This window comes from Pleurodeles waltl, chromosome 1_1, assembly GCF_031143425.1.
Source record: "Pleurodeles waltl isolate 20211129_DDA chromosome 1_1, aPleWal1.hap1.20221129, whole genome shotgun sequence".
In the NCBI taxonomy this organism is placed as follows: Eukaryota; Metazoa; Chordata; class Amphibia; order Caudata; family Salamandridae; genus Pleurodeles; species Pleurodeles waltl.
This window is the reverse complement of record NC_090436.1, coordinates 366,336,005-366,349,493: the sequence shown is the minus strand read 5'-3', so window position 1 is coordinate 366,349,493 and position 13,489 is coordinate 366,336,005. Positions and strand designations below refer to the sequence as shown.

The following is a 13,489-nucleotide window of genomic DNA, read 5'->3' as shown; positions in this document are numbered from 1 at the left end:
GGGGTTAATGAGGTACGTCATGGATGTTAAATATGACCTGTGCACAGCTCCACTGCGTCCACACAGTCCTTTATGCACATAATGATTGCCACTCCCTCCTATTCCCAGGAAGGGTGGAAGAATGATGGTGAGGAATGCTCCTGTCTACAGGCCCCTGATCGATCTTGCCACCCTTGAAGAGAGGCACGTCATCCAGTGCTATCGGCTCAACCGTCAGACCATCATGGAGATTGTGAGGCTGTTGGAGCCTGATCTGCGGACTGGTTTTTGTCATCCCGTTGCCATCACACCCACAGTACAGGTGTTGGCAGTCCTCCACTTCCTTGTCTCAGGGTTCTTCCAAATAACAGTGGGCTGGGCTGCCAGAATGTCCCAGTTCATGTTCGGTAATGTCTTGAAGAACGTCCTATGTCCCCTACTCAAACATATTGGGAGCTATATCAGGCTCCCCCAAAGTGACAATCTGCACACTGTGAAAGCAGCCTTCTATGCTTTAGCACATGTGCCACATGTGATTGGGGATATTGATGGGGCCCACATTGCCCTTGTACCGCCTGGGGGGAATGAACAGGTGTTTTAGGAACCGTAAAAACATCTACTCAACCAATGTTCCAGTGGCATGTCTTGCAGACCTCTACACCACTCAAGTGACTACCCAGATCCCAGGGTCAGTGCATGATTCCTACAAACTGCAGAATAGCAGCATCCTACACATGATGGCACCACTGCAAAGGGATCGTGCTTGGCTCTGTATTCTGCACACTCTACACCACCTTCCAGATTTACCTACAGTTTTCAATATGCCTATTACCTCTGTGCACACAGGTGACTTGTTATTCAAACCTGCCTTGGCTACTGACACTTCTTAGGCATCCGACTACAGCAGAAGAAAACTATTTCAATGAGGTCCATGGTAGGTGCCAGATCTTTCTAGCGTGCTGCATGTTACACAATTTGGCTCTCAGACGTCACATCCCATTACTGGATGCTGATGAGGGTGCAGGTGTGCCAGTGGCTGATGAAGGGGAAATGAGGAGTGATAAGGAGGAGGATGACGAGGATGCAGCTGATTCCAGAGCAGAGCTGATACACCAATACTTCCACTGACATACAGGTATGTGTCAAAGCCATGTATGAAACCAGTAGCAGGTTTCCGTGGTTGCCGTGTGCAGGGCTGCTATCAGGGTTGTGTGTTCAATGTGGGCATAGGGTGAACCCATTACTATAGATGTGGTGCTGTTAACTGTATTACAGGACTTCTAAATGATTGCTCCCCCTTCTGGCACTGTCACATAAATTGGTAGGTCAATGGTCTTCCTATTACATATGTCATGGCTGTATATTTTGTACTCATGGTAGATAAAGACGTAGACAGAAACTGTGCTCAAAGGTGTTCATTTTTATAATACAAGAGCAAGGGCTGATGAGTGAGGTTATGGCGTGTAGGATCATCAGAGTACTTAGCCCACCTGTGTGGAGTCGTTGTCCAGTATGATGGCCATGTGAAAAAGGTCTTATGACAGTGGACAGTCAACAGGGTGTCGCTGTGACACACAAGGGGGTATGTTCAAAAGTTGCTCACTTCCTGGCGGTGGTCTTGGTATCAGTGAAGGTTGGATGTCTGGGTGGACATCCTCGCTTGCGTGGGGGCTCCTCAGCTACAGGGGAGAGCGGGCTGGTGTCCTGTGGCGTGGCCTCACTTCCACTGATTGCAGCTGACGTGGAGGGCTCAGATGTGATCTGCCTAATGGTAGGGGCCTGCTGGTGGGAGGTGGACTGACGCAGGTGGTAGGTAAGTTCCATCAGCACCCCTGCTATGGAGGCCATGGTGGCACTGTGGGTCTGCCACTGCAACATGGCCTCCTGATGGTTCTCCCTGTGTAGCCCCTGGGTCTCCTGCAGGGTAGTGAGGATCAGGGCCATGGTGTCCGGGGTTTGGTGGTATGCACCCAGGACGTGGGTGAGGGCCTCCCAGCTAGTCTAATGCTGTTACTGCCCTCTACTTTGGACGAAAGATCGCCTCCCACTAGCCTTGGTGCCCTGCGCCTCTGCCCACTTCCAGTAGCACCAAGGCCTTTATTGTCTGGTGGGGGTGCCCTTGACTCAGGCCCCTGTACTGTGGGGCACACCTCTAATTGAGTGGTCCCTGAGGCACAGGTTTGGGGAGGAGGGGCTAGCTGTGGTGTTATGCCACACAGGAGGGTGAGTCCGGGGTGTCTAGGTTGGAGCTGCTGCGGGTGGACTGGCTAGTCGCCCCAGATAGCGCAGAAATTTGTCGTCCTCCAGACAGCCACTGAAGCCTGCATCCTGGGAGGGCTGTCTGACCCTTGCATCCTCTGCTGGATGACAGTAGCAGTGTTAGCTGTGGATGGAAAGGGTGAAACTTAGTATGTGGAAATGTTGTTGTAGTGTCATGGTGTGCCGCTTCCAGTGGGTGGAATCGTTAATCAGGGATGGCAATGACTTTTGCAGCAATACTGACACTGCATGGTGAATGGCCTTTGGGCCATGCCTGTCCTATTGTAGTTGTGGGTTTGCTGTTTGACATTGCTGTAATTGGCATAGGTAGTGCGGTGGTGTTGGCTAGCAGTCTGGGTGGGCTGTGGGATGAATGTCCATGCAGGTGCATCATTGTGAGGTGTGAGTGTGACTCGGATCCGGCATGCCTAGGGCTGGATTGTGGGAGTGGTAGTTGTAGTTGAGGAGATAGTGAAAGTTTACCGTGCATTGTGCAGGGTGGGTGTGTGGTTGGTGGGAGAGGGTGTTGTGGAATGCAGAGTAGGAAGGTGGGGAGATGGTGGAGGGTTCATTCTTGTGATTTGTGATATGATGGTGAGAGGTAGATGCTTGGGAGGCATGCAGGACTGGAGTGCTTAGTGCTCAGGGGTGGTGTAGGTTCCTTACCAGTATCAATCCCTCCAATGATTCCAGTGAGGCCCTCAGGATGCATGATGCCCAAGACTTTCTCATCCCAGGTTTTCAAGTGAAGGGGAGGAGGTGGGGGTTCACCGCCAGTTTTGTTGAGGGCGATGCTGTGCCTGGACGTCATGGAAAGGACCTTCCCCTTGAGGTCGTTCCACCTCTTTCTGATGTCCTCCTTTGTGCGTGGGTAGCTGCCGACTGCGTTCACACTGTCGACGATCCTCTGCCATAGCTCGGTTTTCCTGGCCACTGATGTCTGCTGGACTTGTGCTCCCATCAGTTGTGGCTCTACTCTGATGATCTCATCCACCATGACCCGCAACTCATTGTTGGTGAAGCGTAGGTGCTTGTGGCGTGACATGTTGTGGGGGTGTGTGCACCGTGTGTATTCAGTGGTCAATGTGCAGTGGTTCGTGGGTTGTGTTTCTCTGCGTTGTGGTAGTATTCACAACAGTTTGAAAGGGTGAGAAGGGGTGTGTTTTATGGTGAAGTGAACAGGTGTGTGTAGTGTGTGTATGTGCTTCAGTTGTGGGGTATTCGAACTGTCCAATCTAGTGTTGCCTTCTATTGGTGGTGATTTTCTAGCCCGCCGCAGTGCACACCGCCAATGGTTTCCCGCCATGCATGTTCCGCTGTGATGTATTTGGACTCATAATATGGCGGTCAGTATGTTGTCGGCGTGGTGGGCCTGGCGGACGGACAGTTGCTATTTCGCTGTCAGTGGCACTGGCGGTGTTGGATTTCTGGCTGTGTTTCGTCGTGCTTGGTGCTTGTAACTCGTAATGCGGCGGTCACTATGCCGCCAACACTGGCAGGATGGTGGCAGGATTTTCTATTGTGGTGTTGCCCGAAGACCGCCAAACTAGTAATGAGGGCCTCAGTCTGCTGGAAGTCCTGAAAAGGCCTTAATACTCCTGCAAGAATGGCTCTGTTCTGAACCCCCTTGTCTGCTACCTGCCCAGGTGTGCTGATTGTGAAAAGTAGGCTTTGGAGTGGGGGGCTGTAAAGCACCCAAGAGAGTTTGCTACATCTGTATCTTTTTTGATTTTCTTAATCATCAGGTCAACCTGCAGGCTGAAAAGATACTTGCATCAAAAGATACATTTAGGAGGTACTGTTGAATCTCTGCCCTAAAACTTGACACCCCAAGCCAGGAAAGCCTGCAAAGGAGGACACTGGTATTCATGCCCATAGCCACTGCATTTGCCGCATCAAGGGCACACTGCTGAAACTCCCACCAAGCAAAAGCAAAGTCCGTTTTCTGACAGCAGGAGCTGTTGATCTATTCCCTGCACGCAAGTATATGTGCAGGGAAACAGATGAAAATATTGCTTCCACAAGCAGGGAGCTGCTATTTAAAGCCCTCAGACCCTCACACTGAAAGTTCAGGAATCTACTCCAGGTGTGTCCGTAGTCATTTTCCTTCTTTAATTGCTTTTAAACTTCAAAAGTTTAAAGTTCATACTGAAAGGTGATCTCACTCTTTGTAATTGACAAATACATTTTCTTTTCAATCTGTCCAGAAATATCTAATTCTAAGTATATCATTCATCAAACCCTAAAAAAACTCTCTCCCTCTCACTCAATTTCTCTTTTTCAATCTTTCTCCCACTCACACACCCACTCAGACCCTTACGCACCCACTCCCAGACCCACTCAGACACTCATGTACCGACTCAGACACTCATACACCCACTCACACCCTCATGCACCCACTCACACCCTCATGCACCCACTCACTCACACACCCACTGACAGACCCATAGAAACCCTCACGCACCCACTCACAGACCCACTCTCACACCCAGACACATTCTCACAGCCACGCTCACCCCCAGATACACCCTCTCACAGCTATTCTCACAGAGAGACAAGCTGCAGCCAAATCCCACCACGCAAAGCCAAAGGGCTGTGCGCAGCATGGGGTTGGATGATTAGGGGGGTTGGCTGTGGCAAACCCTTGCGGGCAACCCCTGCCATACACAGTGAAAGGTTGGGTGCTTATAGGAGACTGGCCGAAGGGCCTTGCCAACCGCCACCCTGTACAGCCAAAAGCCGTGCGCGGAAGTGGTTAGATTAACGTATAGTAATGAAAATTATTATACATTAAGAAACAGAGAAATTAATTGAAAACACCAAAGGTTACAGGGACGTTACAGTTAGGGAACAGAATTTAAACAAGCTTTTGCAATACAATGGGTCTCGCATTTGCTCGAGATAGAGCTATAAGCATTGTAAATTCCTTGCTGGAATTTTCTTGCAACATAAATTGAAAATGAAAAGTAAAACAGTTGACATAAGCGAGTCGATTCAAAGAGCCAAAGCCACCATGAGAACGAGCACGAAGAAGAGACACAAAAGGAAAAAGAAGTTTGCTTGCAGTCACATGCATCAGCAAATGTGCAATTATCCTTGTAACAATGTCGGTATCCGAGGCGGTAACAAAAATGCACAAAGAGGGACAAACGTAAAGCATTTACCAATGTTAACAAAGGATTTTTGAAATGCAAGCCCATGTTTTTGGTGTGCTGTGGGTGTGGTTAAAAGCCCACAGATAGATTACAACAAGTCAGATCGCTTGCGCACTCACCTACAAAGGGTGAATGACATGAACAGAGAGGCCACAGTGAACAGGAACCAAAGTTTAAAAAGGTAATGATGAGAAAGAAAATGATCTGAAGTATAACCGAGTGCTGTGCGCTGCAGGCTAAAATGTTACCAAAATAGCACATGAGAAAAATGCACCTGTTGCAGAGTTCTTTGCATGATCTGTAGGTTATCAGTTTCAATCCTAATGAGACAGTAAAGTGGGTTACCAAACCAACAGTAGAGATCCATGTTGCTTTCAGGTCGCTGATTCTAATAACACTAAGAAAACTGCAGCTAGTGCAGACAGCTATCTGTAGACGACAGACAGACTACAATGTCATATGTCATTCAGAAAGTTCCATAGGCTAATACACCTGCTGCAGAAATGTGTGAATAAACATATGACAAAAATAAAGAGAACCGTTTCCAGTTAGTGAGATAGCTCCCTTTCAGCACAGCTCTAACAGTATAAGCGCTACACATGAGGACAGCCCTACCACAAAAATTTTAAAAAGCTTAGGCTAAGAATTTGAAAGATTTACTCATAAACGTCATCACAGTCGCACCAAAGGTCAACTCAGATGCAGAACATTGTGAGCCCAGTTCCTACTCCGCACCCTGCCCAGAAGCAGGGGCCCTCCACCGAGCTTGCCTACAGTGACGTGTAATCTACCAGTGAATAGGAAGCAGCACAGGTAGATCTGTGATATTATAGTTCTACCTCTAACCTGCATGTGATATAATACAAGACCACTGTGCTGTGCAAAGAGACATGAAGAAGTCTTGCGGCAACCACAAGTTGGGGGCTCCTGGTCAGATGGGAGTGAGTTTTGATTCTGGCTTGTGGGTAATATTTCTGCTTTATAAACTGCACCAATGTGCATTCTCCATAGTTTGTGTCAGAGATTTAAAATACGGAGGCATTACAAAATCTAACCTGAGAATGTGGCTTCAGAAAAAGAGCCTTTGCCAGACCTGTTTGCTTCGCTGCTAGGTTGTGAGGGATGTGATGGTGTTTTTTGATAGTGTCTGACTGCCAGTATGTGAGGGGAGTGAGAGAATTTTACTTGTGTGAGAGTGCTTCCGTTATTTAGGGACTGTCAGTTTGTGAGGCATGTGAGCGTGATGCAAGCTCCCATAGGGATTTTAGACATGACCACAGTCTGATCCGCTGGACGGAATTAACACCAAATTTGTCAGAAAGCTAAGCTAGCTCTTGGTCCAGAAAGAGCCCTTTTTCTAATTTAGTGTAAATCCGTTCAGTAGTTTAGGAGTTATTAAAGCAAAAATAAATGTGCATATTTAGAGACGAGGATCCGCCTCGGACCCTCCACGGATCCGGGTGGATTCACAGATACACTCGCCCACAGCAATGCTGTGATTGGTTGGCTGCAACCTGAGAGGAAAGTTGCAGTTACCATTTTGTTCATCAGGCTCGGTTCCCAGCAGGGAAAATTAATTTAAAAAGTGATAGAGGTGTCAGAGTAGAGGTACCCTGACCCTGTGGGACTAAAGGAGGGGTCTGTGAGAGACTCCTCATTGAGCAAGAAACTGTCCAACAACTTTTTTTAAAGCACGCAAGGATCAACGCATCCGCCCAGTTCCTCCCAGATGCTCACGGATTCGGGTGCATCCATAGATCCAGACCCCAATTAAAAACACATACAGGCATTTATAGACCCACACCTACTCAGACACCCACTTACACACCCACACAACCACTGACACACCCACTCACACCCATACAGCCACTCACTCACCCACAGATCCTCAAAACCACTCACACACAGCACTCACACACCCAGCCTCTCTCTCACCCACACAGCCACACACACCAATTCACACACCCACACAGCTTCTGCCACACCCGCTCACAGACCCTCACAGCCAGCCACACATGCACTCACACACCCACCACACACACACACACACATGCTTACACACCCACACAACCACTCAACACAAATGTTACAGGGACGCCAAAGTTAGGAATTCGAATTTAAAAACCCTTAGAAATTAACTAAAAAAAAAATAAAAAAAAAAATGTTACAGGGACATTACGGTTAGGTTCATAATTTACACGGACAAAACCATAGAAATTCAGCTGTTAGAGTTATTTGAATAACTATAACTCGTGCTCTAAGGTAAATTATAACTTGCTCCCTCATCATGCACTGCTATCTACAACACATATTACATCACTCATGATACCATTGATAATATCACCGTAACATTTCCAGTGAAATTATTGATGAGAAAACCATGCATCGCGGGGTGGAAGTTAGAGTTAACTTAGGGCACGATTTATATTCCCTGTAACAGTTACACATTGACAGGTGATTTTTCAAAGTTTTTATATACCATCGACAGTTATATATGTCCGAAGGTCTTCTTTTTAAAAATCAAGGTCTGTCACCTACTCTGAGACGTGGTCTTTTTTAAATTTATTTTTTACTTCGGCACTCAAAATGTTTTGTAAATCTGACCACCAAATTTTTATTTAGCTGCTCATTCTTCAAAAGAGGTCTGTTTAGTACATAACGGATAACAAGCCTTCTGTTGCCTCATTCAAGTAATCCAGATGCCTTTGTTTCTCACTTTTTTCTCAATTTTCAACACCTTTCAATTGTCCTTATTACCAACAAGCTTCTTTATTTTTTTACGTCCTGCGAGGTAGTCTGAGCAATTACGACACTTTACAAGACATTGTTGTCTTTTATAAAGAATCATGGTCAAAAATGTGTGATGGCCTAAAAAATCTTCATCAATATCCTTACATAGTCTTTTGCTACTAGTGGTGGCTGGCACTGTAGAATGGTATTTCACAAATAGGGAAAAAAAAATCTATATTTATGAGAAATACTATTTATGCAATGAGATGGCCCAAATATGAGACAAAAATGAGAACATGACTCATCCGAAAGATGGCAAAAAAGCTAAGAGAATTGAAAATTGCAAAATAAAAAAATAGAATGAGGTAGGGGAGGGGAAAGGAAAGAACGCAATAGGGATGTAAGGGAGGAGTGCTAACAAACCTGATACACAAGACTAAGAGTGCCCATAAGGGAAAAAAGAAAGGAAATACACGTCAGGGTTACACAATTTGGGAGTAGAGTAAGTGGAAAGAAAATGACATGAAGATGGGCATAAATAGAGGGGTTTGAAGGAGTTGTCCCAGCACAAAATATATAAAAGAAAGCTGGGAGTAAGAGAAGATGGAGGAGAGAGAAGGGGAAGATGAATACTAATAGGGGATGGGAAACACACTTGTGTTTGGGGTAGTATCTTCCCCAAGAGGACGAGAAGGAAAAAAACAAAGGAAATAATGACATTGAGGGGAAGTTCGGAAAAAAGGGAAAATCCGACAATTTGTGTGCTATGAAAACAAAATATGCAAAGGCAATTTATTAGAAAAAGGCTTTCAGTTAATTTGCTTCTGAAAAAGGTGCATGCCATCAATCTTGGATATTTCAATTAAACAGTTTAGGCCAAATGTTTTTTACATACAATCAACAAGTACCAGAACGAAAACAGTTACATTTAAACAGTCTACTTCATTCCTCAATCTTTGTGCGGTTAGCACTTTGCTTGACATACACAGCTACTTTAAGGAAGTCACCAACTTTGAAATTAAAGCTTACTTCAGTGTACCTATAATGGGAGGAAATAGTGTGTCAAGTGTCTATCAGTTGTTTCGTTTCTTTAACCCTAGTAACAATTATCGCAGACCAGATTTCCTAATTCACACAAGTCAAGACTTGAGGGCATTAAAAAGTAGCTAATAAAATTCTGCTCACTTCAGAGCTAGCTGAAGAAATGGGTTTGGATCAAATTGGCAGTATATTATTGAGGGGTCTAATGCTGTATTCCAACATCAATCGATACATTCGTATCTTCAAGGTTCTACAATGCCGAGGAGAAGGCTACTAACAGGATTCAGCTGCTGCGAATCTGCACAGGTGATCCAGAAAGCTTGTCAGTGCTAAATCTGTAAACTTTTTTAATACCCTCCTTACATGGAGAGTTTAGACTCGAACTGCAAACGTTCTTTGTTGGAAAGGCCGCCCCTGAGCACATGTTGCCTTGCAATAGCTCACTACAAGCTGCACATTATTCTTGGATCGCAAAAAAAGTCTGGAGCAGCGTGCCATGCAATTTGCACAGCTAAGGAAACACAATTAGGTTTCATTGTGTGTGAAATGAAAGCATTTCTCATTTCCCCAAAAAATACATTACCATTTCAATACATGTGGGTACAATAGGTCCTTCCGAGGCTGCATTGACATCTCTACCATTATACCAATGCAGTTGAATCCATGCGCATACAAAAGATTTAAACATAAGGGGTAAGAATTGACTGTGATTCGCTTTTCTTTCCCCACCACACAGATCAGAAATACTAGCCTACAGAAGGTACTCACACGGACAATGTGCACACCAGAGCCTCCTCGGTCTGCCATACTCAAGGCAACACTGCCCTGGCTGCCAAACAGATCCCTAGAGCTGCCAGAATGAAAGCTGCTGGCTGCAGAATAATTGGAATTAAAGGACCTAGACAGCATGCTCTGAATAAAGAGGGACAGATTTAACAAAAAGAGGTTAGTTAAGCATGCAAACAACGACAGGACATGTTATGCAGCGAGGCACAGGTGCAAAATATATCAAGTGCATGCTTGACGTCATGCACCCAAGAACACAGTTCAAATACATATAATACTGCAGTGAAATATACTGTGCAACTTGGCAGCATGCAGTGCAAAATTATACATATGTACATTCCATGCAAGAAACTGGTCACCAACAGGTACAACTGTGTTATACTTATGCTTGAGTGATGATGTGTGAGCAGAACATGGTGAATGGCGATTGTGGCATAATTGTGGCTGCAACGGTCAGTTGCTTGTGTGCAACAGAATCCTGTACAATGGCTGTATGCTGTGTGCACAGAACTCACCCCCATGCATGAGTACTAGGAGTGATAGCATGCTCGCACTCGGCTGTGTAATAGGTCTTATGCTGCTGTATACGTGAAGGAGCACGGAACTCGCTGGTGTGCCAGAGTATGCAGTGCAATGTCTTCCTGTGTGTGGTGAAGCCCGAAACTCATGAATGCGGCACTACGAGTGCACTGTTGAGCGTGCGTTGAGGCACAATTTCATGCTGATCCCTGAATTTTCTTGGTATGGTGATTGCCCAGGTTTGGGGTGAGAAATGTCCATTTGCAACATTGCTGCTGTGCTGACTGTAGAGAGGGTTGGTGTTTATGTTCTTGAAGAGTGTGAAATGGATTTTTGAGCGTGTTGTGCACTGCTACCATGGTTTCCTGGATGTGTAAGATGGTGCTCACGTTGCTATATGTAATTCTCATAAACGCTCTACATCTTTGTCCCCATAATACAAGAGGGATCATTTATATCTACACTTATCATAAAGGAATGGGATGTCTCAAATCTAGCGCCTTCATTTTATTTTACTATTCAACCCGACTGGGTGATGTTGCACGTGTGAAATGTTGTCAGTACTGAATGGGGAATGCAAGAGTCACTTGGGTCTGGAAGATGAACAGATTATTACTTGCTTATGGTGAGGGTTTGCCACTGTCCTACTTACAATTTACATACTTCAATACAGATGCATACGAGGAGCAAGCCTTAAAAAGGCAGTACCCTTACACGAACCGCTGGATCCTGCTTGGTCACTTGAAAAGAACATGAATTCTAACAACTAGGTTTCTTTACTATAGAAATGCACTTTAAATTGCGTTATTCAACCCTTTACACAATAGCCATAAAACGCACAGAAGAGAAACATATACAATGTGGGTTCTGAGACAAATGGCAAGTACGGACGTTAGAAATAACTCATGTTGATTTTATTAAGCAAAATAGTTAGCACAGTTGTTTGGCTAGTGAAAACAAGAGCCTTAAGTAGGTGATGCTCTTTAAGTGGTACCAAACAATGAAAAAGACCACCCAAGACACGTTGCTCGGGTGGTTTTCATTCAAGAGCGTGGAATCTTATAATGGGCAAAGATAGGAGCAGATTAATCAGTCTCTACAGATTAATGGAGCACAGATGCAGTGCAAGCGTGGAACAGTAACGTCAACCAAACATGCTATGCAACGATAATGTCTGACTTTACATAAAGAGTATTAAAATCCATGATACAGTTAAGTTTCAATACCCACTACTATCCGAACCTTTTCAAGGACACTTGGGGAAACTGTATAAATATCAATTATGTTAATCATCAAAGTCCAAATGAGGCGTCCTCTGAGGTTACGGAGAAGAGCACTGCTAGAAGCATCATGGGGATCTGCAATTCATTACTAACTTAGGTAGGAATATAGTACATGATTGGTTCCTTGCAAATATTGTGGGGTGCCAAGCCAACAAATGTCTGCACTGTGTCTGTATGTCAAGAACCACAGTGGCACAAAGGGCCACAGACATTTTGCAGCATTTCTTTTTTTATAAATATTTCAGCAGAAAAGAGGAAGCAAAAAATGAGCTGAAACTCCTCCGAATATTACTTTTAAAGTAATTTCCTATAATGACCTACACAAAACTAGATCTGCAATGGCGAGTTTCTATTGAATTCCGAAAAAAACTTTATTTCTATTTATAAAAGTGTGTCCAAAAAGAACGCAGCTCATGCCCTTTGGTGGTCAATCTACAATCCACATTATTTGCCTTGCTATCACTGTATTATACCGCAGCCAGTGATTCTTAAAGAAAAAAAAGAAAAAAACTATTCTCAAATTGCTGCAGGTTAGGTCGCCTTAATGTCACAGTCAGAGACCAAAGAAAATGCCCGATTCAGTCTCTGACTGAATGCATTCAAATACGAATCCCACAGCACAAATCTTACTTGGGTAACATTGACCAACTCACCCATAGCACTATAATCAACCAGTGACCAAAAAACGTTTTTACAGCTTTTGGGCGACTGCCTAGTTCATACGTTTCTTACTGACTTGAATTTCAATGTCTTACCACAGCCTCCCAAGAAACATTTAAGCCACGGGGAGGCAAAATTGACCATTAGAATAGCTCCATACTTGGAACTGAATGTGGGATTTTGGATGCTGAGGTAGGGCTTGTGACAATGTGGCTACAAAGCCACAGGTGCGAACTTGCCAACGGCCCCACAACATCCTGTTTGCATGCACAGATACAACCGGCAATCCAGCGTTCTGAGAGGATTAGTCTCCAGTGACGGGAACTAACCCTCAGTTGTGAGTCTACACCAACTGACTGCTGATCAACAGCTTCTTGAGGTCAGATCTATCTTGGAAGTGCTAAACGAAATCTCCATCCAGAACCCGAAAACTGTTCTAAAGTACATGAAACAAAAAGGATTCCAAGTTTAATTCCAAACTCAAAGAGAGAGGGAGTGTTAAAAAAACATATTCGGTGTATAACAATGTCTTTGATTGGTTGATAATTCCTAGGATGTGAATATTAGGTGGTGGTCATTCAGTCAATCCATCAGGGGGGTTTTGTAAAGCGCAAGCTTGTCACCGTGGGGGTGTCTCCAGGCACTGAAGTGAAGCTGTGGTCTCACTCGGGAGCGTCTTCTGAGGCATTTGTGGCGGATGCAGGGGTTGTGGGTCTGGGCGAGTAAGGGTGAGCGTGTTTTCTGGTTGGTCGGTGGAATGTGAGTCGGTTGTTGATATAGACGTGTCCGGCACTGTGGAGGGCCTTTTGGGCATGCATGAGGAGTTTGAAGAGGCATCTTTCCTGTATGGGGAGTCAGTGGAGGGCCTTGAGGTGGAAAGTAATGCTGGTTCTTCTGGGGAGGTCGAGGATGAGCCTTAAGGCGGCATTCTGGGTGGTCAGGAGGTGATTCAGGAGCTGCTTTGTAGTTCCGGAGTAGAGAACGTTGCATATTCGAGGCGACTGTAGATGAGGGCCTCAGTGACCGTCTTCCTGGTAGAGATGGATATCCATCGGAAAATCTTGCAGAGCATGCCGA

At 45.1% G+C, this 13,489-nt stretch overlaps 1 protein-coding gene across 6 annotated transcripts in view; it reads right to left on the bottom strand.

The window, feature by feature from the left end:
* The window catches only part of ERBIN (erbb2 interacting protein), a 766,777-nt gene that overhangs the window by 56,755 nt on the left and 696,533 nt on the right, over positions 1–13,489 (bottom strand). For 5 of the 6 annotated variants that reach the window (XM_069222872.1, XM_069222899.1, XM_069222918.1 and 2 more), the window contains one exon: positions 9,933–10,076. The exons of the other annotated variant lie outside the window; for it this stretch is intronic. In XM_069222872.1, the coding sequence (XP_069078973.1) occupies positions 9,933–10,076 (144 nt within the window). The remainder of the gene's footprint in view (positions 1–9,932; positions 10,077–13,489) is intronic. 6 annotated transcript variants of the gene reach the window in all.